Raw genomic sequence first — 25,145 nt, forward strand, 5'->3', positions numbered from 1 at the left:
GTGAGAACACACAAAGTTAAGTGCATACACATGCCATGAAGGGAAGCAGAGACCCGGGTCACGCAGGCCCAGGTGGCAGTGCTGTAAAGTGACACTGTGATTTAAGTCCTGTGTCGTCGTGAGGTCTGTTATCTACCGCCGCTAACAGGGCCGCGCCGATACGGTCCGTCAGCCAGCGACTGCAGCTCAGGAGGTAGCGCTGATAATAGATCGCTTCAGCCCGTGCAACCTCCAGCCGCAGTGCGCAAACACATGAATCATGTGTTTAAGCTGCTGTCAGATACGTTTACATCCAGGGCCGTGGTCATATTTTTCATTGTCTTGGCTCCTGTTAGATGTTGGTCTGCCTATTTCTGTCAGATTATTTTTTGACTTTTTGGATGGAGCCGGAGTGCAGGACGAGAAGCGAGAAATGACCCAATGGGGATGTGCCGTTGTGAGATGGAGAGTTGTATCTTTATGGCCTTCTGCGGCCAGCAAACAAAAACAATTTTCACCCGCAGAATCCCGTGTATGAGATGATGTAGAATCTGTCATGTATTCAATAACTGGATGTTAAAGAGTTGAGAGCATCGCTCCTGCAGATTGATGTACGTCACTGTACATGCTATTAGAATCTCACGAAACATTGTTATTTAGAACAAACACTCAATTCCAATTCCATATAGCACACTAAATGAAGTACAGTATATATGTAGACATGTTCACACGTCCCTCACGGTTTGTTCTTTGTAAGAAGGAACTATAATGTGCGCCACAGCCAACGATCGTCAGTTACACTGTGACTACAGTGAACACATGTAACACTTATTTGTTTGCTTCCTGAGGTGTTACAAGAGCAGTTTCTGTCATTACCACGATCGACTGTCGGCCAAATCCATACGACATGCCACATGTAAGCAGTTTGTTTATGTGGCAAACAGTGGCAACATTTTAATCAAGCTTCTTTTTTTGTGTGAGGAACATCGCAAAACGTTTGCAATACATCTTTAGTGGCATTAAATGGTAATGTTAATCTTGATTTACGTCTATTGGTTTATTCTATTGTTTCCTTGCATTTTTTTTAAACATTAGTTTGTATACTCATTGCAAACAATATATATATATATATATATATATATATATATACTACAACATGAGAGTATCATACTTACTGTATAAGAGTCCTTTTTTACAGGTGGTCATAAGGTGATGATAAGACACATCGAAAAGACACCTGTGCTTCTCCCACTATGGCATGTCAACATGTCTGCTATTTGAAAGGTCTATTAAGTGTTTCTCACAGAAATCACCGAGAGTATATTTGATTTGATCACTTTTCCAGTGTGAACTAATTACATACTCAAAATCTGCTTAGAATTAGAGTGCAGTTTGTCATTGGGAATCAGCTAGTCGCTGCTCATTAGTTCCTTCTTGCTCTAACTCGACTACTTCAACCTAGTTCAGATCATTGTGACCCCTCCACCTCTGAGTCTCCTTAAGTTCAACTTTCTCACCCATGTCCAGACATGACTGAGCTTTTCGACAAGATTCTTTTTGTGTGGTTTTTGAGGACAGGCTGAGAGACGGCTGGCCAGGCAGTCAGCTAGCGTTGCATTACACCTGATCAGCCAGTCGAAGCTGAGGTGAAGCGTTACCTCTTCTGCTCGGGGCTATCTGGATAATTAGAGTTGTGTTCGATCACTGTTCCATCGCCGCCCGGCGGAGGATCAGACCGTACAGCGAGCAGTGACATTAAATCAGTGAACACTCACACACAAATGACTAAAGGCCGATGAGCTGCTCCAGTAAAAGCGTTTGAAGAGTGTGTTATGTTGTAGTGAATTGATAAGACGAGAAAATAAATCGTTTTAGATTTTTGAGAGTGTTACATTGCTGTAGACTAAAAGAAAAATAGGCAGCACGGCTGTGAGCCACGAAAAGAGCTGGAGTTTATCTCTGGAGAAACACCATAGCGTAACATAATTATATAAGTAACTCCCTTCACTCCCTCTGATTACATTAAAACATACCTTTTGAGGCCAATTTAAAAGCTGTCACCGTGGAAACTAATTACCTCTAAATACTGGTATTTGTGCAGCCACGTTTCAGACAAAATTGACGGACAGGCAGGGACACAGACATATGGAGAAACCTCTCAGGTATCGTCACATTGTATTCGGTTCATTGTTCACACCTTGAGTTTCTGTCACTGTTACCAATCAGTAATGATTGAAGCGCTGCATCACACCCAGGAGCATCATGTCCTGTAATGAGATTCTTCTCCCCGAGCGATCCTCCCTAAGCCCACATCTCTATCTGTGCTTCGTGGGTCTCCGGAACAGCTGAGCCCAGGCTGAACACGGACGCTCTACATGACATTCAGCGTTAACCCTGCCATCCTGAATAGGAGCGAGACAATGGGGCTGGAATGGACTGGATGCTACGCCTATTACCAAACATGTTAATCCTCTTAAGAAGTTAAGAGAGGTCTTGATGACATGGGCTGGACGCAGAAGTGCAAAGCTCTGTGGAAATGAGCAGAAGTTGGTCTTATAAATGAGGTCCATACTAAACAATGGCGAGCCTGGCTCTCATAGGCATTAACCTGCTGATCTCGTTGGGGACTTGATAGAGAAAGGAGTTGCGAGGTGGGTCTTTCTTGAAATAACAGAGTGCAATTTTAGCATACGTTGTTGCCAAATGTCTCCAACAAACAAAATACTCTTTCCAACTTCCAAGGTTACTGATCTGTAACTTCAATAATTCTACCCTTTTTGCCCATTCAAAATGTGCCAAGAAGCTGGCAGAGAAGTTGCGGGACTGGCTGCAACCAGGGTGTTTAGAAAGCCTGCCAGAATCATGCTGCCTCATTAAGTGCATTTTCCCCAGACTCCAGCGCCGTGAGCCTCTTCAGAGGGAAAGTTAAGTAACTCACTATGATAAGGCCTTGTGAAAGGGAGGATTTGAGACAAGGAAAGCACAGAAAGTTGAGCACACCATCATTATCGATACGGTCGATACTAGAGCAGTGAACAGAACGGTGAAATGTGAAAGTACTGACTGAAAGATTGGACGGCTGCTGTGGAATGTTGCGATGCCAAAAACAGGAACAAATAAAGCAATACACATTTGACTCACCGGTCTTTTCCCGTCTCCTTCTTGAAGACCATGTCGCAGTAGTTCATCCTGTCCTCCGTGGTGACGTAAATGCGCGCGTGAGGGTAATTCTCCGCCGCCTGTCGGAGCATGTTGTACACGATGCCCTTCCCGTCCTTCCTCATGTTTCGGAGCGGCCCCCACACGACGTAGACTGTGTCGTTGCCCTGCCCGAAGAAGTAGTGGGGCTTCTGCAGCAGCAGCGGGACGCTGGTGTGCGAGACGACTCTCAGCGTGGTCCGCTGGCCCACGTCGCGCTCGAAGCCCCGCGCGGGCGCGTTGTTCATCCGCCAGATGCAGGGAGAGCGGTCGATCTGCTGGCCAGCAGCCTGGCCCAACATCTGTCCAGAGCTGGACACGATGCTGCAGAGCTCACAGTGCAGCTTCAGAGGCTGGAGGAGAGCAAGCAAGTCAGTGACGACAAGTCATCGTTATCATAATTGAGACAAGTCTCGAGTCCATAGGGACACGTTTGAGTTGCATCCCAAGCATGTCAGGGTGAGTCTCAAGTCATGTAAAACAGGGCCAAGTCAAGTCTTAAGTTGAATTCAATCAGGATGAGTCTGAGGCAAGTCTTATTAAAGCAAGTCTTTCAGGTCAGGATGCTGACTATAATGCACAAGCTTAATTAAATATGCAAGACTTAATTATTCTGTTTCATCTGAGGCTACAGCTAAGGCTAAAGAGACTAACAGACTATAACTTATATCAGTAACCAAGGGATGTGGTTCAGCTCACACAATAGAGGCACAAGAAAACTAGATAATAAGAACAGAGACCTAGAAGAGAGGAAATATATCACAGTGCAAAATACTGCAGTGCTTTTATCATCTTCTTTCATAGCTGGAGAGCGATGCTTTTAGCCTGCTTGTATACAGATAACAACATCTCCTTTCATTGAGAGGCTAAACATGAAAGAAAGGTTGGTGAGGGAACAAATTACCATCATAAAACAGAATAAAAGACAAAAATCAGGATATAAAACCAGAAATCATATCTCCCGTCGAGGTAACCAATGCTCCTGATCATCAAACCTTTTTCAACAATTTATGGCCATTTTGTTTTAAGGAACAGGGAAAAAGTTTTGGGAAACAAGTGATAAATATCCTCCTATTGTGCAACTTTGTAAAAGATAGTAAATCCCATTAAGACATCAAATGGGGAAATTACCTGGAAGCAGTTTCAAAGTATGTCAGATTTGTCTTTTAATTGAACTTAAATTAATAGGTTATTTTCTTAATACTGACTGATAACCGTCTTCTAAAACATGTTATTTCCATCTCACGATGTTTGTGATATACTATTATATGTATGCAATAATAATATCAAAGTGATGTTTTGGCTTGTGCGATCAGAGCATAAAATATAATACATTTGGGGCTTTAAGGCTCTTTATCATTTTCTTTTATGTCTTAAGAGTAATGCCACTGTGGCCAGAACTAAGATGTATTAAGTTAATTAAATGTAGGACCTCAGAGGTTATACAGAGTCTTACAAAGCAATGCACAACGGAGAAGCAAGGGAGTTGCGTCATTTATCTTACTGTATATTTTTTTTATACATCTTATAATACTTTACTGGAGCGAGGGGATTTGTAATGAATCTTCAATAATAGCTCTTTGCTACGCTTTGCCAACAGAGAAGGAAAGCTCCACTCTGAATCCAAAATGGGGGATTTGCCTAATTGAAGCTAATATGCTTGGTTTGTTTTGATGAGATTATACTTATTTAAGTGAATGAACGCAAGAGAAAGTTAAAAAAAGAAAAAGCATTGTGTCATGACTAAACCCTGTTTGATCATTTGCGTGAAAGGAGAATAACTGTAATGTCACCGGTTTGAATATAAATTGTATTTGTGCTGCGTTCTGCCTGGCGAACATCAAACTCTCTCTTGCATGTTCTGCGTTTAATCAACAAACAAGAGTTTGAGTGTGCACACACAATCCCACAAGAAAATCCAGTGAATTCTATTTCGGACTGCTTTGGCTTATCAGCGCTCACATGACTCCTTGTAATGCATGCAAAAGATCAACAGTTTAGGGCTCTGAATCCTCCTACAGAGCTACCTGCTAATGCTTTTCCTGTCATGTATGGATTCAGTCATAGGTTTATAAATGATCTCTGGGCTGGTAGCTCTCCATCGACTGAGTGGTTGAGACACACATCACCGCAGCCTTGAGCTGTCAGCGGCTCGTCCATCATCACCCGCTGGCCTTAGCTCAGCTCATAACTCCATCACGCCTCTCAGCACACACAGATTGGCTGAACTCTGTGGGGAACACTGGCCGGCTTACTGCATACGAAACACATGGGTTAACGACTGGAAACCTCCCGCTGAACAGCCCCTGAGCAAGGCATTTAATACACAGCTGCTGCTGCAGTAGAGCCGCTCAGAGAAGGCTGAGGTCGTATGAAGTTTATGACATTTATGAAGAGAACCAAGTGAGAGATTTCCTGTATTAATTAAGCTGTATTAAGCTTCATTTAAAAAACAAAACGGGCAACGGAGTAGTTTACAAAAATAGAAACTGTGGTGGACATTTATCATAGTGTTCTTCTAAAGGTAACAGTGAGGTCAAGATGAGCTGAACTCTGCTTTCAGAGTTCAGCTCATCTTGACCTCGCAGCAAAGAGGGACAATTACAGATCTTATTATTGTATAGTCGTCTTGTATTTTGGCTTTCTCTCTATCTCTGTCACCTCTCGGGGACGCAGCCAAACATCTGTCAGGCAGAAGGACCTGTCTGCAGGACGCCGGAAGGAAGGAGGAAGGAGCAAGAGGTGGAGGGGAGGTGAGGGGCAAACATTTCATCAATAATTATGACTGTAAAAAGACTATGTCGTACTATCTTTCTGGGTCAGACCTCCTAACCATTTGTGGGGTGGAGCTCTGGTCATTCAATTTAATTATTCCAAGTTTCTGTTAAATGCTTAAAGACATTTAAGTGTTTCGACATCACACATGTTTTGTCTAAAGGAGATTGAAACGGTTCATTTCCATTACAGAAACATAATCAGCTTCCCATGAACATTAATCAGATTTACGTGCATTGACAAAGTTCATCTAACGACTGAAAAAACCTTAACGGAATAATTGTATTTAATATATATGACTGGAATCTATAGCTCCCGACAAATCTCTGAACATTACATCCTGTAAATCAATAACATGTTATGGCGTCTTTATCCTCTCAGCTGTGATTCATTTTTCAGTTTCATGTTTATGCCGGCTGTTTCAGTGTTTCATGTAGTAACCGCAAACAGCGCTTTTATAATCCAAATAATTTCGTCACTCTCTGATAAGTACAAAATCTACTCAAAGCTTGAGATTTTAATGCTGCAATGTGTCAAAAATAAAGTGGGTTATTTAAAAGTGGGCTTAATGCCTGGAACTCAGTCATCATTAAATTATAGCAATGGGGTGTGAACTTAACCTTGACGTTCATTAAAATGCTCTAAACACGATTAATTAATAAGCAATAATTATTACATTAAGGTGCCAAGTCCCAGTGTAAGATGCCTCCATGGCACTTACAAATTCATTGATGAGCTGATGTTGGTCAAAAGTGATTAATTCCAAATGCTGCTCATGGGAGACACACATTATACTTAAGAGCAGCGGTGGAATGTAACTATGTATAATTACTTAAATACTGTACTTAAGTATAATCTTGTAGGTTTCATTGTACTTTTTTCTTTACTATATTTATCTGATAACTTTAGTTCCTTTGCAGATTCAGATTAATAAACCAAAACATTATCAAACACATTATTACATGTTAACTTCAAGCTTCCCAGAAGTGTATTACATAATTAAAATTAGCCCCAGCTTTACCACCAAAAACATTAAAGCATTATACACATTAATACATTAATAATAAAACCAATAATAAAATAAACATTATTCTGAAATGAGCCATTCTGCATAACCCTGTTAACAATATTTTAAGGCTAATGGTTTTGTACTTTTAATTAAAGGCTGAATGAGTAGGATTTTCCTAAAAAACAATATATTGACTGATACACAAATAATCCCTCTCAAGCATCACTTATGACCCACTAGAAGTCTGTGGCGGGGTCCTCTGGGTGAATTATCTTCTTTTCTTTTCTATTCTACTGCGTTCGGCACTTTTCTGGCCGTTAACCTCTATAAAAACATAGCGACCAGGTGCCAGATCATAAGCACTCATCCAGGGAACGCCTTTATCATCTGCCACCTGCCAAATACAGGGTAAAATATTGGCTGAGGTGGGTACACATTTAAGGTCACCTGCCACCATGGCAGTTATTCCTTAAATTATGATATATTATTTCCAAAAGGCATTTCCTAAATCAAGAATAGTCATAGATTATATGGTATGATATAGTCCATATATATGCTGTCTAAAGTGCTCTACAAAGATTTCAGTGGTAGTGAGGAAAACGTAATTTTAGTCATTTTAGACCCTGCAAGCATCCAAGAGGAAGCTGCAAAAATGACGGACACAGAGCCGAAAAAACGCAAATATAGCGAGAGAAGCGGCAAGTGGACAAAGCTCGTTCCAAAACTAGAATTTATCTGAAGTTGGCCTGACCCTTCTGAGCCTTAAACCCTAAACCCTGAGCCCTGGGGGAGGGGCTTTTGAATGTTGTGTTCACAAACCCCAACTGACAAATCCTACTCATTCTGCCTGAAGTAAGTAATTTGTATGGATGTCTCTTAAATGTATTTATAGTACGTATACAGTGCAGTATCACAGCTTTTACTGAAAAAAAAGAAGATCTGAATACTTGCTGAGGAGGTAAAATACAGTTAATGTGTGAAATACCGTCAAATAGAAGATTACTTTAATTAAATAACGGTGCACATAAGCGCAATCATTAGTTAAACATTTGTATTTGAATTGCTTTGGTTGATGAGGGCGGTGCAGTGTCGCCTCGCAGCAAGAGGATCGGGGCCTTCTGTTTGCATGTTCTCCCCAGTATGGGTTTTCGCTTGGTTCTCTAGCTTCCTAACACAGTCCAAAGACATCATTTAATTGTCTCCAAATTGTCAGTAGGTCAGGGCGCTCCGGTACCACACCTGGTAGAGCAGATAACCCAGCTACTAAGGCTGAGTCCTTAGCAGTGGCCCACGTTCGAATCCAACCCACAGCCCTTCGATAGATGTTCTCAATTTTCTCTTTCTCCATTCCTGACTATTTTCAGTTCAACTGAAAAAAAGCCCCAAAAAATAATCGTGTGAATGGTTTTCTGTCTCTATTTTCTATATTTCACACAGACACCATCGACCTGTCTAAGGTCAACCCCTGGCAATGTCAACTCGGATCGGCTCCAGATTTCTCATTAAAATGATTCAGAAAGAAATCCAAAAATAGAAGCACTTTCTGTACTCATGTTGGCCATTGTTTACATTTCAACTAAAAAAAAAGAGTTTCTCTCTCCATCTGTGAAAGACCAGAGGCATGAATGTAAAGTGCCACAAGACAAATGTGTTATATTTCTCTTGAAAGCAGAGCAGGAACATTTTATCACACCTGGAGGCAGACTCAATCGAATGAGGAAAATAAGGCAGACCATTCCCATGCTAGCAGGTTATGCATTATACATGCTTGCAAGAGGTTTCTAACACCTGAAATGACACCCCACTGTGGATCGTGTACGACTGCCTCACTGTCTGGGAGAAATATGACCGCTTCTTAAGGAGTTTCCGTGTGCTTAACAGAGGCTGACAGCTCACACAGCAGGCTTTCACACCGGACGTAATCACTCAGGACACCTTGCACAAGAATATCACCTTGACCAGGCCTCCACTATGCTGTCCATCCTTTGTCAGAATTTTCGGGAGCGTGCAGAACACTTTATACTCCAACATTCAGCACAATCACTCCCTTCTGATTCGCCATAGAGAACTCACTGGTGGGGTATTTGAGCTGAGAAGAGGCCTAATTCTGCAGAAGCTGCCAGACTTTCCTGTGATTTGCATTAGTCTCCATGGAGAGAGGGCAGTGATTTAAGTAGGCTTGTCTGGGGGCAGGAGGAGGTGCAGACATAGAGATTGGTGTAAGTCGTGATTGCCTCTGGGCCCATGTTCAGTGGATGAAACTCTCCGGAGGCAGAGGGTGACGCTCTGCATTAATCTGCAAATATCAGGCTGCTGAATATTAGGCATCCACGTCTCATTATGGATCCATCACAACTCCAAATCTAGATGTATTGCATCCCAAACCGAAAAAGCACCTGTCAGACGAAAACATGCATGCATCTCTGCAAGCGATTATACAACTTTCCTGGGTGACTACTCAATATCCACCAGCACAATTTCAGTTTTTCGCCGGCTGCCTTCCCAAACAACAAACACACAGCTTGGTTTTTACATTTTTACGCGGTGGGAATTAAAAGGCTTTGATAATTCAATTTTCATAAATTGTGGGGGGAATATACAGCACAGAGCTGTTTGAAGGTGGAAGAATAGTATTACAGACATGGGTGTTTGGAATGACAAAGAAATAATGCCCACAAGAGACAGCAAACAGGCATTTACATATCTATCACAGAGAATCTGATATAATGAATTAAGAAAATCCTCAAGGAGGAGCAGTGCTGTTTCCATAAGTGCATTTTGAATACGCCGTTATTATTGAGGTGAAGCTCTGTGTCATTCAAGAATCACCCTCAACTCCATATGTTATGTTTCTCTCTGTTGCCTTGATTACGGAAATATTATCAATTTGACCTTTTTCCTCATTTATTTGTCATCTTGAATTGTCTTTTAATGTTGAACTTTTAGCTGCAATATTGTGTCTAGTGTACAGAGCATCCTTTAAAGGCAAAGTCGTTTTGTTTTACGTGGGGTTGTATGAGATATCCATAGTCAGTGTACCTATTTAGGATCTATTGGGTATCACATAGGAGACATTAAGAGGAATATTATCCACAGCTAAGGAGGCAGGGTTGACAACTCAGCAAGAGCATGGTTTCCTGTGGTGTGAACAACAACATCCTAGGATACTCACTTTTACATGTTCTCCACAGGAATATATGATATCATCAACAGGAATATTATATCATCTAATGGATCCATTACAGAGCCTGCCTCTCAATTTGTAGACTTTTCAAAATAAACCTACAACTGCAATTCATACATTCAGGACACTACTCGTGTTTCTAGAACCTGTTGTCATGACTACATGTTGGTCCTGTTCAGAGGTTCATTGCAGAGATGTCACACACAAAAACGATATGAAAAATAAAATCGTACTGGATGATGTATATACAGTATTAGTAGATATTATTGAACACTACTGATGCTCTGTTCTGCATTTATTTAATGCTTTGTGACATTATCTTGGATGTTTACAACCAGAGCTGTAGTCTCCTCGAGGAGGCGTGCTCCGGGGTGGAGAATGTGGTGGCGAGACAGAGCTGTAGAAATATTGAGCAGAAGATTTGAGACTGAATCAATATATTTGCTTCAATTTGGTCTCAGTGGAGGTAAGAGGAAGTCTGTGTAACATGATTAGCCAAAAGAAAGCCAAAGTGAGACAACAAGGTTCAACAACGGAGGTTCAAGATCACCAGGGATACGACCTGGAAGTTCAGTAAATATTACACATATAGCAAAGTATGGAAACGCTTTAGGTTTCACACATTTCCTGAAATATCAGCGTTAGACTCGGCAAACGCTGCAAGCAAACTGTCATTGACAACGTTATGGGTAGCTTTAATACGACCTGCATGAGTGCCCACAAGGCCTGACTGCCGTCACTCTCATTTCCGTGGTTGAAACAGACGATTCTACAACTGTAGTGCATCCATATATTGACATCCATGGTAAATGCATTCAAACGGCCCAGATTGAGCTGATCATGGATGTATCAATGGAACAGAGCCGATGGGGGACAGCTAGAGATGCACTTTTGTGTCTACATCCAGTTTAAGATGATATTAAGATGATTTTGGGGCTCCTGTCAAAATAAATGTATGACTAATTCCAGACAGTGACTGATATATTTGACTTCAGAACATCTCTGACAACATACTGCTATGCTGAAAATTAAACATCTTATGGTTGGTCTAGTGTCAAATTCATACGGAAGTTCTTTTCTGCCCCACCTAAGATTAGTTTCAAAAGGCCCCTACACAAGTGTCCATATTCCTGCTAAAACTTGGCTTCATGGACCACCGAATGGTACTTACAAATGTGTCTAAGGCTAATTTGATCACCCTTTGCCTGAAAACTTTTATAAAGTACATAACAGCAATATAGACAGCCTTTCTGCCAGAGGAGTACTTTACACCATTCTTCTCTTTTTTTCTATTCTGCTGACTGGGTTGTGTTGCCCGCCACCTACTGTAGTTATACACTGACTATGGATAAGTATGTCGTACAACCCCTTTAATAATACAAACTTTCCCTTTAAGTTAAAGTCACAGTCTCAAGGATTTTCATTAAAAAAATATGTCTGTTGAGTCACAATGTATCACGAAGCAGATCATAGAAGGGCGGTGGAGCCTATGGACCACTGATGAAAATATTGCAATATGTATGAATTTGCAGTATTACAAACTGTGTCAAAGAAATGTGTAATTGCAGCAGGAAATGTAGCACAATTCTGAACAAAGTCTAGTCAAACATCTTTGTACAGATGAAACAAATATGAAGTTTTAATGAATGAAAATGCTGTTTCTGATTATGCCTGGTGGTCAGTGTCTATCTGAGTCCCTCACCTCCTGTTTGGGAATGCTAACATAGCCCAGATGAGGCTTGAAGGCCTTGTACGGCTGCTTGGAAAACATCCAGTGGCTGCTGAACGTCTGCCCGAACACTGGCTGCAGGAGAAAGTAGGGCTTCTCTGAGTAGTTCACCACGACCACGAAGAGCGACACCACCACGATCAGACTGGTGGCGATCAGCGACTTCCTCTGTAGAGGGAGAGAGAGGGCACGTCAAACAAAAAAGGTTTTCAACTTGTCAGTAGTTTAATAGCTGGAACTGAAGAGTAAATCAAAAAGGTGAGGCTTTCCAGTTGCATCATGAATCAGCCAGCAGTCACAGCTGACAAGTAACAAGAAATATACTTTGAAATGGAAAATATTTCTTATTTGCAATACAACAAATATATTGTATGAAAGAAACAACATAACTACCAAGCAAGAAAAAGAAGACGATTGAACATTTTGTTGGACATAATATATTCAATTTTATTCCATTATCCGAACCACTTCCCCAATTTAGGGTAGCGGGGTGCTGGAGCCGATCCAAGCTAATAGTAATAATAGTAATAATAAAATAAACATGATATATGCTCATTGACAGAAAAGCAGAGCTGAAAAATGTTGTATAGTTGTCGTACATTTATTTTCACCACTTCGGGCTGAAATATCTCAACTAGTGGATGAGTACTCATGAAATATAATAAATCCCACTGACTGAGATGCTCCTCTGACGTTTCATCTCGCGCCACCATAGGTTGACATCTGTGATTGAGAGTGAAATATCTCAGTGAGATATTCAAGGTCCCAAGAAGATAAATGCAGCTGACTTTGGTGATCCTCTGACCCGTCAAGGTTTTTCCTTATTCAGTGAAATAACTCAACGTCGTTTGATGGATTGGCTCAAATTCATGTTTCCCTGACGACTTTTGCGACTTTTCATTTAGCGCCATCGTCAGGTCAGACTTTTCATTTCATTAACTATTTGGTTTATGCGCAAATAACTGCAAAACTAACGACATTCCCATCAGCTTGACTTTCTTTATAGCATGCTAACAGTAAAAATGGTAAACATTGTACCAGCTGCTAAACATCCGCAGCACGTTAGCATCAACACAGTGAGCCTGTTACCATGCTGTTGTTATTTAGCTCTAGATACCACTGTGTAAGTAGTCTCACAGATAGATAGTCTTCATGTATCACAGTCAGAGGATTAGGGACCTTGTCCACTGTGCATAAATATTGTAATCCACATTTTCTGTTTCAGCATCTCTACTAAGAAAGCAACAGCTGGGGCGTCTTTGTTTTAAAAATTGCAGAACACACAAGGATGGTCTGACCATAAGAGGTATTATGGCCTGGTAAAAAAGAGCTGAGTGATGAATAATGGATAAGAGATGGAAGACGGGAAAAGTTCTTAGAGGAGAAGAGATCAATGTGCAGAAAAGAGAAGAATCAGAGAGTGATGGAAAAAAATTGAGGTGTGCTACAATATCTCAGAGCCTGAGGTGATAATAGATTTCGTCAGTCAGAGTGTGTGTTTTATTTATTTTTTCCCAGGAAACTTCAATAACCTGCTTCTAATCCAACAGACAACACCTGTGGGAACTCCAGATTTTTAGGAAGTGGTGTTTCGCAGATTCTTTGAAGTTATCTGATGGTGAGAAGATTGGATGTGGCGTGCTGTATTGGTGAAGCCCCCATAGCCAAAGTGCCTGCACCACCACACGCTCTGATCTCCAACATCAAACATCCCAAGGGAGGCGCCGGAGGCTTTGCTTTTCAGAGACGAGATCAAACATTTGAGGGGGGGTGGGGGATAAGAAAAGACGTTGACCATTTGCTGCCCTGGCATTCTACCGATTGCATGCTGTTACATCACGCAATCATTTCATGGCATTACCGCCCATCTTTGATCACAAACAGAGGGCTTTCAACTTTGATCCCGTATGAAACAGCACAAAGAGGACAAATAAGAAGTACTTGATATACTAAAACTTCTATACTAATTCTCATCCTACCTCACCGACCGCTCTTACCGGGTAACCTGGAGAGGATCTGTGTCTGAGCCTTGTCCTCTGACTACTGGGGTCCCTCAGGGCTCAGTCCTTGGTCCTCTTCTCTTCTCTCTGTACACCAACTCTTTTGGCTCTGTCATTCGCTCGCATGGCTTCACCTACCACAGCTATGCTGACGACACCCAACTGATCCTGTCGTTTCCCCAATCTGAAACACGGGTAGCAGCACGAATCTCTGCCTGTCTGACCGACATCTCTCAGTGGATGTCCGCACACCACCTGAAAATTAACCCGGACAAGACTGAACTTCTCCTCCTTCCAGGAAAAGGCTCTCCCACCCACAACCTTACTATTAACTTCAACAACTCAGTGCTGGTTCCGACTCCGACTGCCAGGAACCTCGGAGTGACGCTCGACAGTCAACTCTCCCTGACTGCCAACATTGCCGCAATAACACGCTCCTGTAGGTACATGCTGTACAACATCAGGAGAATACGACCCCTTCTCACTCAGAAGGCGGCACAGGTTCTGGTCCAGGCTCTGGTCATCTCACGGCTGGACTATTGCAACTCCCTCCTGGCAGGTCTACCTGCTAATGCCATTCGACCTCTACAGCTCATCCAGAATGCAGCTGCTCGACTGGTCTTCAACCGACCGAAATTTACCCACACTACTCCGCTCCTCCGCGACCTTCACTGGTTACCGGTGGCCGCCCGCATCCGCTTCAAAACATTGGTACTTGCGTACCGTGCTGCGAACAGATCGGGTCCAGTCTACATCCAGGACATGGTCAAACCGTACACCCCAGCCCGTTCACTTCGCTCGGCTTCTGCCAATCTGCTTGTAGCTCCTTCACTTCGAGCTAAATCACGACTGTTTGCTGTGCTGGCTCCTCATTGGTGGAACGAGCTTCCCATTGACATCAGGACAGCAGAAAGTCTCTACATCTTCCGGCGCAAACTAAAAACACATCTTTTTCGACTATACCTTGAATAGGTAGCACTTAAATGCCGTAGTAGCACTTAAATGTCCCTTACCGATAGCACTTTAGTAGCACTTAAATGGCACTTACGGATAGTACTTTGTAGTTTAACTTTATTGAAGAAATTGTACTTGCTTGATTCTTGTTGTTCTGAGTTTGGATTCACGGTTTAATGCACTTATTGTAAGTCGCTTTGGATAAAAGCGTCAGCTAAATGACATGTAATGTAATGTAATGTAAAAGTATTTTTACAAAATAGATCACTTTCCTGAAAGGACACTTCTGTCATTCCAAAAAAAAAAAGGTAAAAAAAACTCTGCTCAGTCTGCAGCACTGCAACATCCATCTGTTCTCATGAGGACCGAACATGTCTTTGTCTCTTTCAACCTCAATCTGGCCACAAATCACAGGGGAAATGATGTGTCAAACTCTCGGGGCAATTGCAAGGCTCGTGGGCGTAGCGGGGTGCTAGACCTCCGCTAGCTCGAGTGCGAGACTCACGACTGCTCTCCTAGTTTGCTCATCCATCAGAGCGATCACGAGTCGGCCTGTTGAGTCGTTTGACAGAGAAGCTGACAGGCTTGACATTGAGGGAGGCGAACAGTCGGGGGAGTTGGGGAGCGTGAGCCAAAATGGGGAGTCTGAATACGAGCAGTGAGGGAGTAGAGAGACTATGAGGTTTCAACATTAGAGCTTTCGGTCAATGTTAAAACATTTTTGCTTGTTTGCGACCATCAAATCAGACATTGATGGCCATTAACTGCAGAACCTCTGCTGGTTTTTGCCCCGGGATGTTTCATTTAACACTCCCCCACCGAAGGCTTTGAGGGGGTTATTTTTAAAAGGTGCTAAAACCCTCTCTGAAGAGTTATGGATCTCAGAAAGAGTGCGTGGGATCATTGGGACCCAGGACACGAAAGAGCTATAATCTTCTACCGGTCTCTCGCTTGCAGTGGGCCTGTGTGACTAGGTTACATATTGAAGGGAAAACTGCCAGAAAGTTATCGCTGGTGACCTCCTAATTAAAGCATCCGTAGGGCAGAAATTGAGATAGCAAGTAGTAGAATATAACTAGCGGTAAGTACATTTACTCATGTACTGCACTTAAACCTAACAACACAGATTTCAGTGTAGACAGGTTATTAGCACAACGTTGACATATCATCTCCGTTAAAGTTGTAGTTATGGAGCAACACTCGCATTCATCAGTCCAATATTCACTTTTATATAGCTCTGTTTTTGGTCTCCACCAACTCCTGAGATAAATATCTGTCTCTTTAGATAATAAATTCTGCACTATGTTCACCAGCTACTTGCAAACTGTTTCCGCCTGTTGTTTGGTGCTGGGCAGGTCGTGTACTGTCAGTTTATCAGAGCTTTCTCTTTGCAAACAGCTGCGCGCTGCGGCTGGAAACAGCGCTGGGAGAGTGAATCAAAAGAGTAAAGCTGCGGACTGGACAAGCGAGACAATGAGCAGCAACTCACAATGAAGCTCCTTCAAAGCAGAGCCGAGCTGTGCATGTGATCACTCTTTGTAGGTTCATCACTATGAGCGACTCCTTTCAAATTGCTTTCACATTGTCATTATAGAAATATCCAATATAGTGGTTGAAGTAACATTTTCAATGCAGGACTTAAACTTGCAATGTGTTTTTATACACCACAGCGTGGTAAGTTTTATTTAAGTATCTGAATAATTCCTCCATCTCTGGCAAGAACATATTCAGTATGAGGATGTGACTGTTCAGTGTTTGGTATGTACGGAGGAAAATAAATAACTAAACATCAATTTCTATATAAATCATTGCAGCATTCCCCTACTTAGCATACACCGAAGAGGCAATACATTTGAAAATTACAAAATAATAGACAAGAAGTGCCCCCATCCAATAGTGTGATGAATGAAAGCACATCAGCTGTTTATTTCCCCATACATATTGTGCAATCAAAATGTCTCCTCCATCAGGCTCTATCTGAGCATGAAGAGAATACAATTTCCCATAAAGACTGACGCTCCATCTCCATAAACAACAGGACCAAACTGTAGCTCAATCCAAAAAACTAATCGCAATGGGTATTGGAATAATGAGAGGCTCAACCTGAAGAAAATGGCTCATGAAAAAACATATCTGGTAGCAATTTTCGAGTGGCTCCTGGGCAATAGGGGGGAAAAGAAAAGAAAATTACATTTGCAATGCAAAAGCGCTACGTCCCAGGCACCTGGTTCTTGCCACCACGGTCCAGTGAGCAGTTCAAATTTTAAATTTCAATTAAGGCGTTTGAGAGAATATTTACGGTCTCTCACTCTTCCTCCTTCTCTCTTTTTAAATGCCTTCCTGCTGTTCTCCAGGGGAATGAGACCAGTCCAAACAACCACTCTTGAGATAGAGAGTGGGGGTCCAGATAAATTACTTAATTCCTGTCATATTCCCAGCCAAGGTCTCGCTTCAAAAGTCATCCAAGTACGAGATAACAAACTATTATTTTCCTGGAGGGGGAGGTCGACGCTTTGCTGCTGGTAACATGGTCACGCACAAGTTCCCCTCCAAATGTAACAGACCGGGGCTCTGACTGCTCCAGGGTCTGTGCAAGAGAATTAATACAATTTGTAGATGTTATTGCATTTATATGAGGTTTATGACTATACAAATAATTTAATTAATGAGTCTTTTGGGTCCTTACTCATCATCAAGGTGGCAAATTATTATTTTCTTTCTCTTTCAGTTACAAGTAAAAGTATAGAGTACAGAAACATTATTAGCAAAATGTACTTTAAGTAACATAAGTGAAAATACTAGTTATGCCAAATAAGCCCATCGATATATGGTTGTTCAAGATGAAGCTGGTTTTATCCACTTTATAAAGTATTAGGCTGTTTAATCTGTCAATAATTATCCTACAAAGCTTATTCAACCTGTTTTGATTCAGACCAACAATAAATGTCTGCATCTTGAAACAAGCAAGATTTGTGTTTTCATGAGAAAATAAGACTTTATGGACTCAATTCCAGACTAAACTGACTAGTTTTTGACTGTTTTAGAAGCTCATCATATGTTTTGTAGAAAAATAAATCTATTAACTTCACGTCAGATAAATGTAGATGAGTAAAAATTACAATATTTCCTTCTGAAATTCCCTCAGAGTAAAAGTGCCGTAAAATGTAAATAGGTTTGCAGCCTGCTGGTCCCTGCAGAGCCCAGCAGGGGGCAGTCACCTCACACAGCCATCATGTGGCGAAGGAGTTAAGCCTCTCCTCACTATTGCTCTGCACTTGAGGGACATTCCCTTCCTTTTTTTGGGGTTACAGCGTGTTCATTCATTTACATTCCAGCAGCAAGAATATTCATCAAGTGTGGGAACCAACAACAACAGAGCAGTCGCACTTAAAGACTGAAAAGTGTGACAGTGTCGCGCCACACTAATATGTTCCCCACTATGGCTATAACTTATCTATGAACTCAGAGTAGCGTTTGCTCTGATTATTAACTGCCATTGACTCGTGTCAGTTTGTTACACCATACATTATTCATAGTGTGCATACTGTTATTTGCAGCATATCAAAGAGAAAAAGCTAAATGTAAAAACGTACTGTTAGCCAGTATTTAGCTGGTACTTTGGGCAACCGATAAAAACTTTGCACAGCATCATTTGAGTGGGAGTGAGATTTCTAGTTCCGTCAATACCAGACGTTAGTCTAGGTAGAAAGTCTACTACATCTATATATATATATATATATATATATATATATATATATATATATATATATATATATATATATATATATGTATTTTACATAAATTATACCGTGGTCGATGATTGACAGTCCACCAGCCAACCTGATTTGTCTGTGATGCTGTGAACTTGAACGATTATTTAAATGAAATATTGGAGAAGTTTAGAGAGGAAACATATCTGAAGTGGAAATGCTAACTAAACACCTCTTTTGGTTGACAACCACAGGTTAAATCAAGCCATGTGTTTAATTTCATAAGCTTTTCTTCAGCTGAAAAGTAACAGGTATCTCCAGCTGTCAAACAGCGGTGCAGTAAAAAGTATAAGTGTAATATTTCCCTGCCAGAGTAAAGTATAGAGGAGCAGAAAATGAAAAGTGCATGTACCTCAAAACTGTGTGTGAATGTTGTCTACTTCGCGGCACACTCTGTATTTTTACATTAAAACCATTGCTAAAATGTTTTGTTCTTCCAGCACAATCGTAAAGCGTCCTGATGTTGCGCCTCTCGGTGTGTGCCGCTTACGTTAAATATCACCCTTATCAGCGGTGACATATGAAAATAAAATCCTTCAATCCAGGTCAAATGAACACTAATCTGCTCTGTTGGAATGATACTGCTTCATTATTGTACAGAACATCACATAGAATCTTAATCTGCTCCCAAAAAAAAGAATCTGTTTGCTTTTTATGTGTCTGAGACTCTGCGTGTGTGTGTGTGTGTGTGTGTGTGTGTGTGTGTGTGTGTGTGTGTGCATGTACTTGTATGCGTGAATGGAAAGCAGTCAAAACCCATTTGACTAATGCATATCTGATATCAAATGGAACATAATCCCCACAAGTATAAAGGATTAAACACTCTACAATATTCATTTCCCGTTCTGGATCCAGAGAACTTTTGGGACGAGGGAAAAAATAAAATAAAAACAAACCAACCGCCATATGTTCACAGAAAGAGTTTGGGCGCTCTACGCTCCACTGCTCCGGCTGCTGCTCGCTCACTTGAGGAAGCGAGGCGTTTGTCAGAGTGAAGTAGAAAAGTCTGCTCTTTGAGAAGCTGCATGTCTCTGTGGGCAGAACGAGTCTACCTGTCTGAAACGAGGCATATTAAGATTCAATGTTCCTGCTGCCATAACGACTCTGCTGTGGGGAGAGATTGACGTCCCTGTCCATTTCTTGCATACAACCATTAACACTATTGTTCCTCCCTGGATGTGGGTCTTTGGTGCGCTTGTTAAACAGTGCAGTCTTCAATATAAATAATGTATTAACGGATAAAATGCCAAAACATTTGCTCGTTACAGCTTGTACAATGTGATGATTTGCAGCTTTATGTCATTAATGATCATCAATAGTAAACTGAAGGTCTGGGTTTTGAAGACATCCCCATTTTATAACAATCATTTGTCAACCATTTCATAAGCTTTATAGACTAAACGACTGTCCAAACAGGTTTAATCTGAGCAGAAGAGATTGTACAACGTCTTGTTTGCCTTTGTCCAGAACATCAGTCATCCAGTTGTTTTCACTACTGCAATGTGTGATTGTAACATTTCCATTATTATTGTTGTTTGTTGAGCTTTGTAAAAAGTAATAAACTGTAAATCAAACAGTTAAAAATGAATAAACAAGCCTTTTCTCTATGACATGTATCTGCATTCATATGCAGAATCTGCGACGTTCTGTCACAGGAGAGCTGGCTGAATGTGTGGAGGGCTCAAGAGGTGGAACGCATCGGCCACATTGCAAACCTTTAAAATGAGCTCGTCAGCTGATTACTCGTGAAGACATACCAGTTTTACAGGTCGTCAAGTTGCTCACCGGACTGTAAACAATGAGCAGAGGGGAAAAGGAAGTCTTGACCCGGATATCTGCTGACTGCACCGGGACCAAAGAAATACGGCCCGCTGTCCCTAGAGGCTGAAACGCTGTCAAACCGACCGCTGATGGGCTCCGTGGTACGGGACAGCCCGACTATAAAGATAACGTAGCTTCATGTATCGGACCACCTGCTTCACTCACTTGTCTTTTATGGGGAAAATGAGACTTAAATCCTGTTCCCTCTTCTACGATATCTAAACTTCTATTGTCGAGGGTTATATTTAGAGAGATCTTTGAGCCAGAATGTCTCGCTGCATTCAGCCAATCACAAACAAGGACTTCTGCTGCCCACTTATGACGAGAGCCATTTCAGCTTTATCCCGCTATAATATCTGAGCTTTTAAGTAGCCGGCTCTTAAATTCACAGATGGCCAGCGGGCAGAGGAGGCCGCACTGCTGGCCAAGGACGAAGCTGCTATGTAGTAATGAATCTGCCGCTCAGCGTCCACCACAACCTGACTGCAGACACTTAGTTTACAATCGAGAGAAGATGCTACATCCATGCCACTTTACAGCGGAAGAGCAATTATATTTCCCCAACTCATTGTGTTTGAAGGGCGAAGGCAGGGGAGGAGACGTGGCTGTTGAGAAAAACATTGACCAGAGAAAATCCATTTCAATTTGCCAAATGCCAGCGCCGGATTTCTGACATTTAGCAACTGATATTTCTCCTGAAACTCAATGATATCCCTCCGTAACTCCATAATAGAGCCCCATCTCATTGGTAGGGATGACACACAGCAGGGCTGCTCACACAGAGAATGTGAGTGTATAAAGCAGCAGTGCAAACTACACCAACATTTGAGAATCTGAAAGGACCAGACAGACAGACAGATGCAGTACATCATTGGGTGGATATGGGGAACAAACAGCGTGGTCAATCTTCTTCGCCACTTGAGTAAACAGGTCCGGCCTCTGCTGAGATTTTCCTAAAGGTGTTATTTGTTACAGAAATGTGTCCGACAAAGAAACTTCTCAACAGGAATGAAGACAGAAAGCGGCAATCACTGAATTTTCAGGGGGCTCAGTAATAACAAATGAGGGTGCTCATCCCAGATGACTGAGATTGGTATTTCTGACATTTCATAGGTAAAGTAATTATTCTAAAAGTTAATCAACAGAGCCCTTCAGGGATAGTCAAGCTTTCCTTTCGGTTGAAGGACGTACAAGAGACAATATATGCAATAGGTCCATGCTGATAGGAATATTGGCTGATACTGAGTGGGATGTTTAATCAACGTGTCAGTTATCTCTGGGGGGCAAACTATGTCATGAAGACATTGCTTGTAAATTACCACAAACCTAGGTTGCCATTACTGTATCGCAATTATTAGTTGTATTACTTCAGCAGATGTATACACCCATACTAATATATCTGCAATAGGGTTAGGGTTATCTGTCTATATGCACACAAATATGATATGTTGGATTGGATAGAGAATGTGTTGTTTTTAAGATATATTAAGTCCAACTCTGAAATTCATGGAGTTTTTATCAAGGGATTAAAATCTCAACTGAATCCTCTTTGCTCAAAGCATTAGAGAGTTCTGAACACAAACACATTGAAATGGTTTCCCAGTACAGCTTTTTGTTTTCCTTTAATCCTCTTTGGATTGTGAAGGTTCTCTGAAAACTTGAACAACAGCATTGTGAAATGTAAGTGGAGCAGCTGTTGCACACAATAAACCAACCAACCAGGTGAATTGAAGGCCACCAAACAGACTCCGCTGTCTGGGACACGCAGGGGCTCATTCTGGAAAACAACAATAAAGTTAGCGGAGTCTATTCTGACAAAGCCTCCATGGGGCGGCTGCAGTGAGTGTGTGTGTGTGTGTGTGTGTGTGTGTGTGTGTGTGTGTGTGTGGCGCTAATTCACAATGAAAATAAGTGCAATAAGTGAAAATAAGTGCCTACAAAAAGCATTAAACAGATCTTGTTTATAAAAAAGATGTGCCAAGAGAGGATCCCTCTTCATCCCCTAGCCCCAAATATAAAACAAAGATAAGCCAATGTTTTTTTTAAAGTGTATTCATTTTGTCTGATACATATTACACATTTGTGTTAATGAACTTGCCCCCCTGGCTTCTTTTTTTTCCAAAAGTGGCTGCCGGGCAGAGCAAGTTAATTATCCTGGATCTACAACTAAAACTAAAACAGCAGCAGAAACCTGCAGTCGTCATGGAGATCAACAAGTGAAAACCACCGGCGAAGCCTCAAACACAACACTGTGACTCGACACACAGAAGTGCAGGTTGCACAAAAACCACAGCCCAGTGAGCAGAAGCGACATTACCCAAAGTACGGCATGAAATGTTAAACCGCCCATTTCCTTTTCTCATAATGACCACAACAACAGAAAGTTCCAGGTCACAGGCGAGCATAGGAGCAGACTGTGGATTATATTTCATGAAAGAAATTGACTTGCACTTTATTTAATGTTCTCACTTAACTGCCAGGCTCTATTTGTGTCTGTCAACCTCTTCAGTTCACGGAGGCAATCAACCTCCCGGTGCTGGCGCCCAAAGCACCGCCGGGCTCCCATTTGGGATAATAACAGTGGCACTTTTATTAGCTGGCTTGGTCGAGAGCCCTCAGGAAGGAGCCTATGACCAGACCTGGCTCCCATTGAGCTCTACACTGACACCTCGATAAGAGAGAAAGACACGATACAGAATCAGAGCCAGGATATTCATCAGGGATTTTCTGCTTGCTCAGAGGCTCGGTTCAAGGGCGGAGCGCAGAAAGCTCAAGGCGAGCGGCACAAAATCAGCCGTTACTCAGAGTAACAGCCAAGTCCGATCTTGCCACCTCACTGTCTGGAAAAAAGCTGTTGAGAATACACACACGGGATTACAGCAGCGTGGCTCTGAGGTCAAGGGTGCTCTGCACTTCTGACGAGCTCCCACGTCAATCAAACTGAGCTGGACTGGTTTGGATTCTTGAATTTTGGGGGGCACAAATGAATTTATGAGGATTTCATGAAACTATGATACTAAATTGAAACCCCAAGGAAGAATTGTACTTGTCCCCCTCAGCAAGGCAAATACTTAAACCACAATCTTCCTACTCAGTCCGACTACTTTAGTCTTTTTTATTTATTTTGTTGGCACTTCTAAGCGACATCTATCGAGAGCATTAGTCCTTATCAAACACGGCCTCTGCTGATCGCACTCATTTGGGGCTTTGGCTCGACCCGGTGCCAATAGGCAGTTAGGCCTTGCCAACAGCACAATGTGCAGCGTGGGGGACTTACTAAATGTAATTCACCAACGGTGCAACACGCTCAAATGAGTCCAACTGGCTGGGACTGACTCTGTAACTACTTCATGTTCGGAAATAAACACAATATGTAAAAAAAATGCTTCTCAAAGGCTGATACAATTGCCGAGAAATGTGTGATCAAACTGCACTGAAAAGTCCACCAGTTAAAAAACTGTGTACCAACAAAGTGAAATTTGACTCAAATGTTGCGGTTTGTCTTGTTAACAGTAACAATTCTGACACAAACAGGACTCCTGCTTTTAAGTAAATCAACAGAAAATATATCGACAGTTATTTTTGATTAGAGTTGAAACTAAAGATTATTTTCATTATCATTTTTTTGATTAATCCTTAAGTCTATGATAGAAAGCGCTGAACAAATGTGTGTTGAAATTCACTATAGCCAAATATCTAGTTTTAGCTTTTTTTGTCAAGTTAGTTCAAAAGCCAAAAGATTCAGATTTCAGATTATTATTAATTAAAACGTAGAAAAGCTAGTCACATTTGTTTGAAAAAAATGAAAGAACAGTTCAATTCCCCATCCTGCCGTATGGCAAACCAGACACATATCTCAGTACCAACAGCTTGTTCACACTGTCACATCTCACACAGGTCCAAGCAACCACCGGTCATTCCTTCATATATTCACAATGTGAAGCCCATCCGGTATTTGTCATTTTCACTCAGCAGTAAGTTAGCAAATCACCTCCTGGATCATGTTCAAACCCCAAACTCCACAACTCTCTCAGGGAACCATCGGGGATGGATGATGCCATCTGATCACCAACAACCTGCCGTCTTGGCAGCCCTCTCTCTGACTCACAGATTGTATATATATATATATATATATATATATATATATATATATATATATATATATATACACACATACTATATATACTGATGGCACTTACACGTCTTTAACTATGAGTGGGAGTTAGCTGATTGAAGAGCAAAGTGTTAAAGTCTTAATCTAAAAACAGTGTATGACCCTTTAAACCCTGATGAACTTGATGTTCGCAGGGACGTGTGTGTGCGTGTGTGTGTGTGTGTGTGTGTCATGCATCAGACAGGGGTGGTTAAAAACAAACACTGTGGTCAGCTGATTATCTGAAAATCGTCCCTCCTAAAACCACCAACTGATGGTGAAAAGAAGATTAAAGAGCATCTCAAGTTGTTTTGACCCCGGAGAAAATCAATAGATAATGGAGGAGCTTGAGATGTTTTTTGAAATCGGGGAAAAAAATGCACTGCTTTTATAGCTATGTTCAGAGCTATGGGGATTAAAACACTGTGGTTTTCCCACGAAGGGATCCTCCCACACGGAGCGGCTGTCTCGGACCCGCCGAGTGGGACGAAACGCATTGCTTTAAATGCAGCACAATAACCGTTGCATGTCGATAATCTTCTTTTCATAATCTTTGGAAGCTAAAATCATAAT

At 41.6% G+C, this 25,145-nt stretch overlaps 1 protein-coding gene across 2 annotated transcripts in view; it reads right to left on the reverse strand.

Moving 5' to 3' along the window:
• The window catches only part of st6galnac3 (ST6 (alpha-N-acetyl-neuraminyl-2,3-beta-galactosyl-1,3)-N-acetylgalactosaminide alpha-2,6-sialyltransferase 3), a 58,352-nt gene that overhangs the window by 26,222 nt on the left and 6,985 nt on the right, over positions 1-25,145 (reverse strand). Inside the window, exons 2-3 of one of the 2 annotated variants that reach the window (XM_034555762.1) lie at positions 11,848-12,042; positions 3,121-3,530 (exon numbers count right to left, since the gene is read on the reverse strand). In XM_034555762.1, the coding sequence (XP_034411653.1) occupies positions 3,121-3,530; positions 11,848-12,042 (605 nt within the window). Of the gene's footprint in view, positions 1-3,120; positions 3,531-11,847; positions 12,043-25,145 lie in introns of those variants that run through there. The other variant, XM_034555763.1, reaches the window with a different exon arrangement.

This window comes from Cyclopterus lumpus, chromosome 17 (genome assembly GCF_009769545.1).
Source record: "Cyclopterus lumpus isolate fCycLum1 chromosome 17, fCycLum1.pri, whole genome shotgun sequence".
Classification (NCBI taxonomy): domain Eukaryota; kingdom Metazoa; phylum Chordata; class Actinopteri; order Perciformes; family Cyclopteridae; genus Cyclopterus; species Cyclopterus lumpus.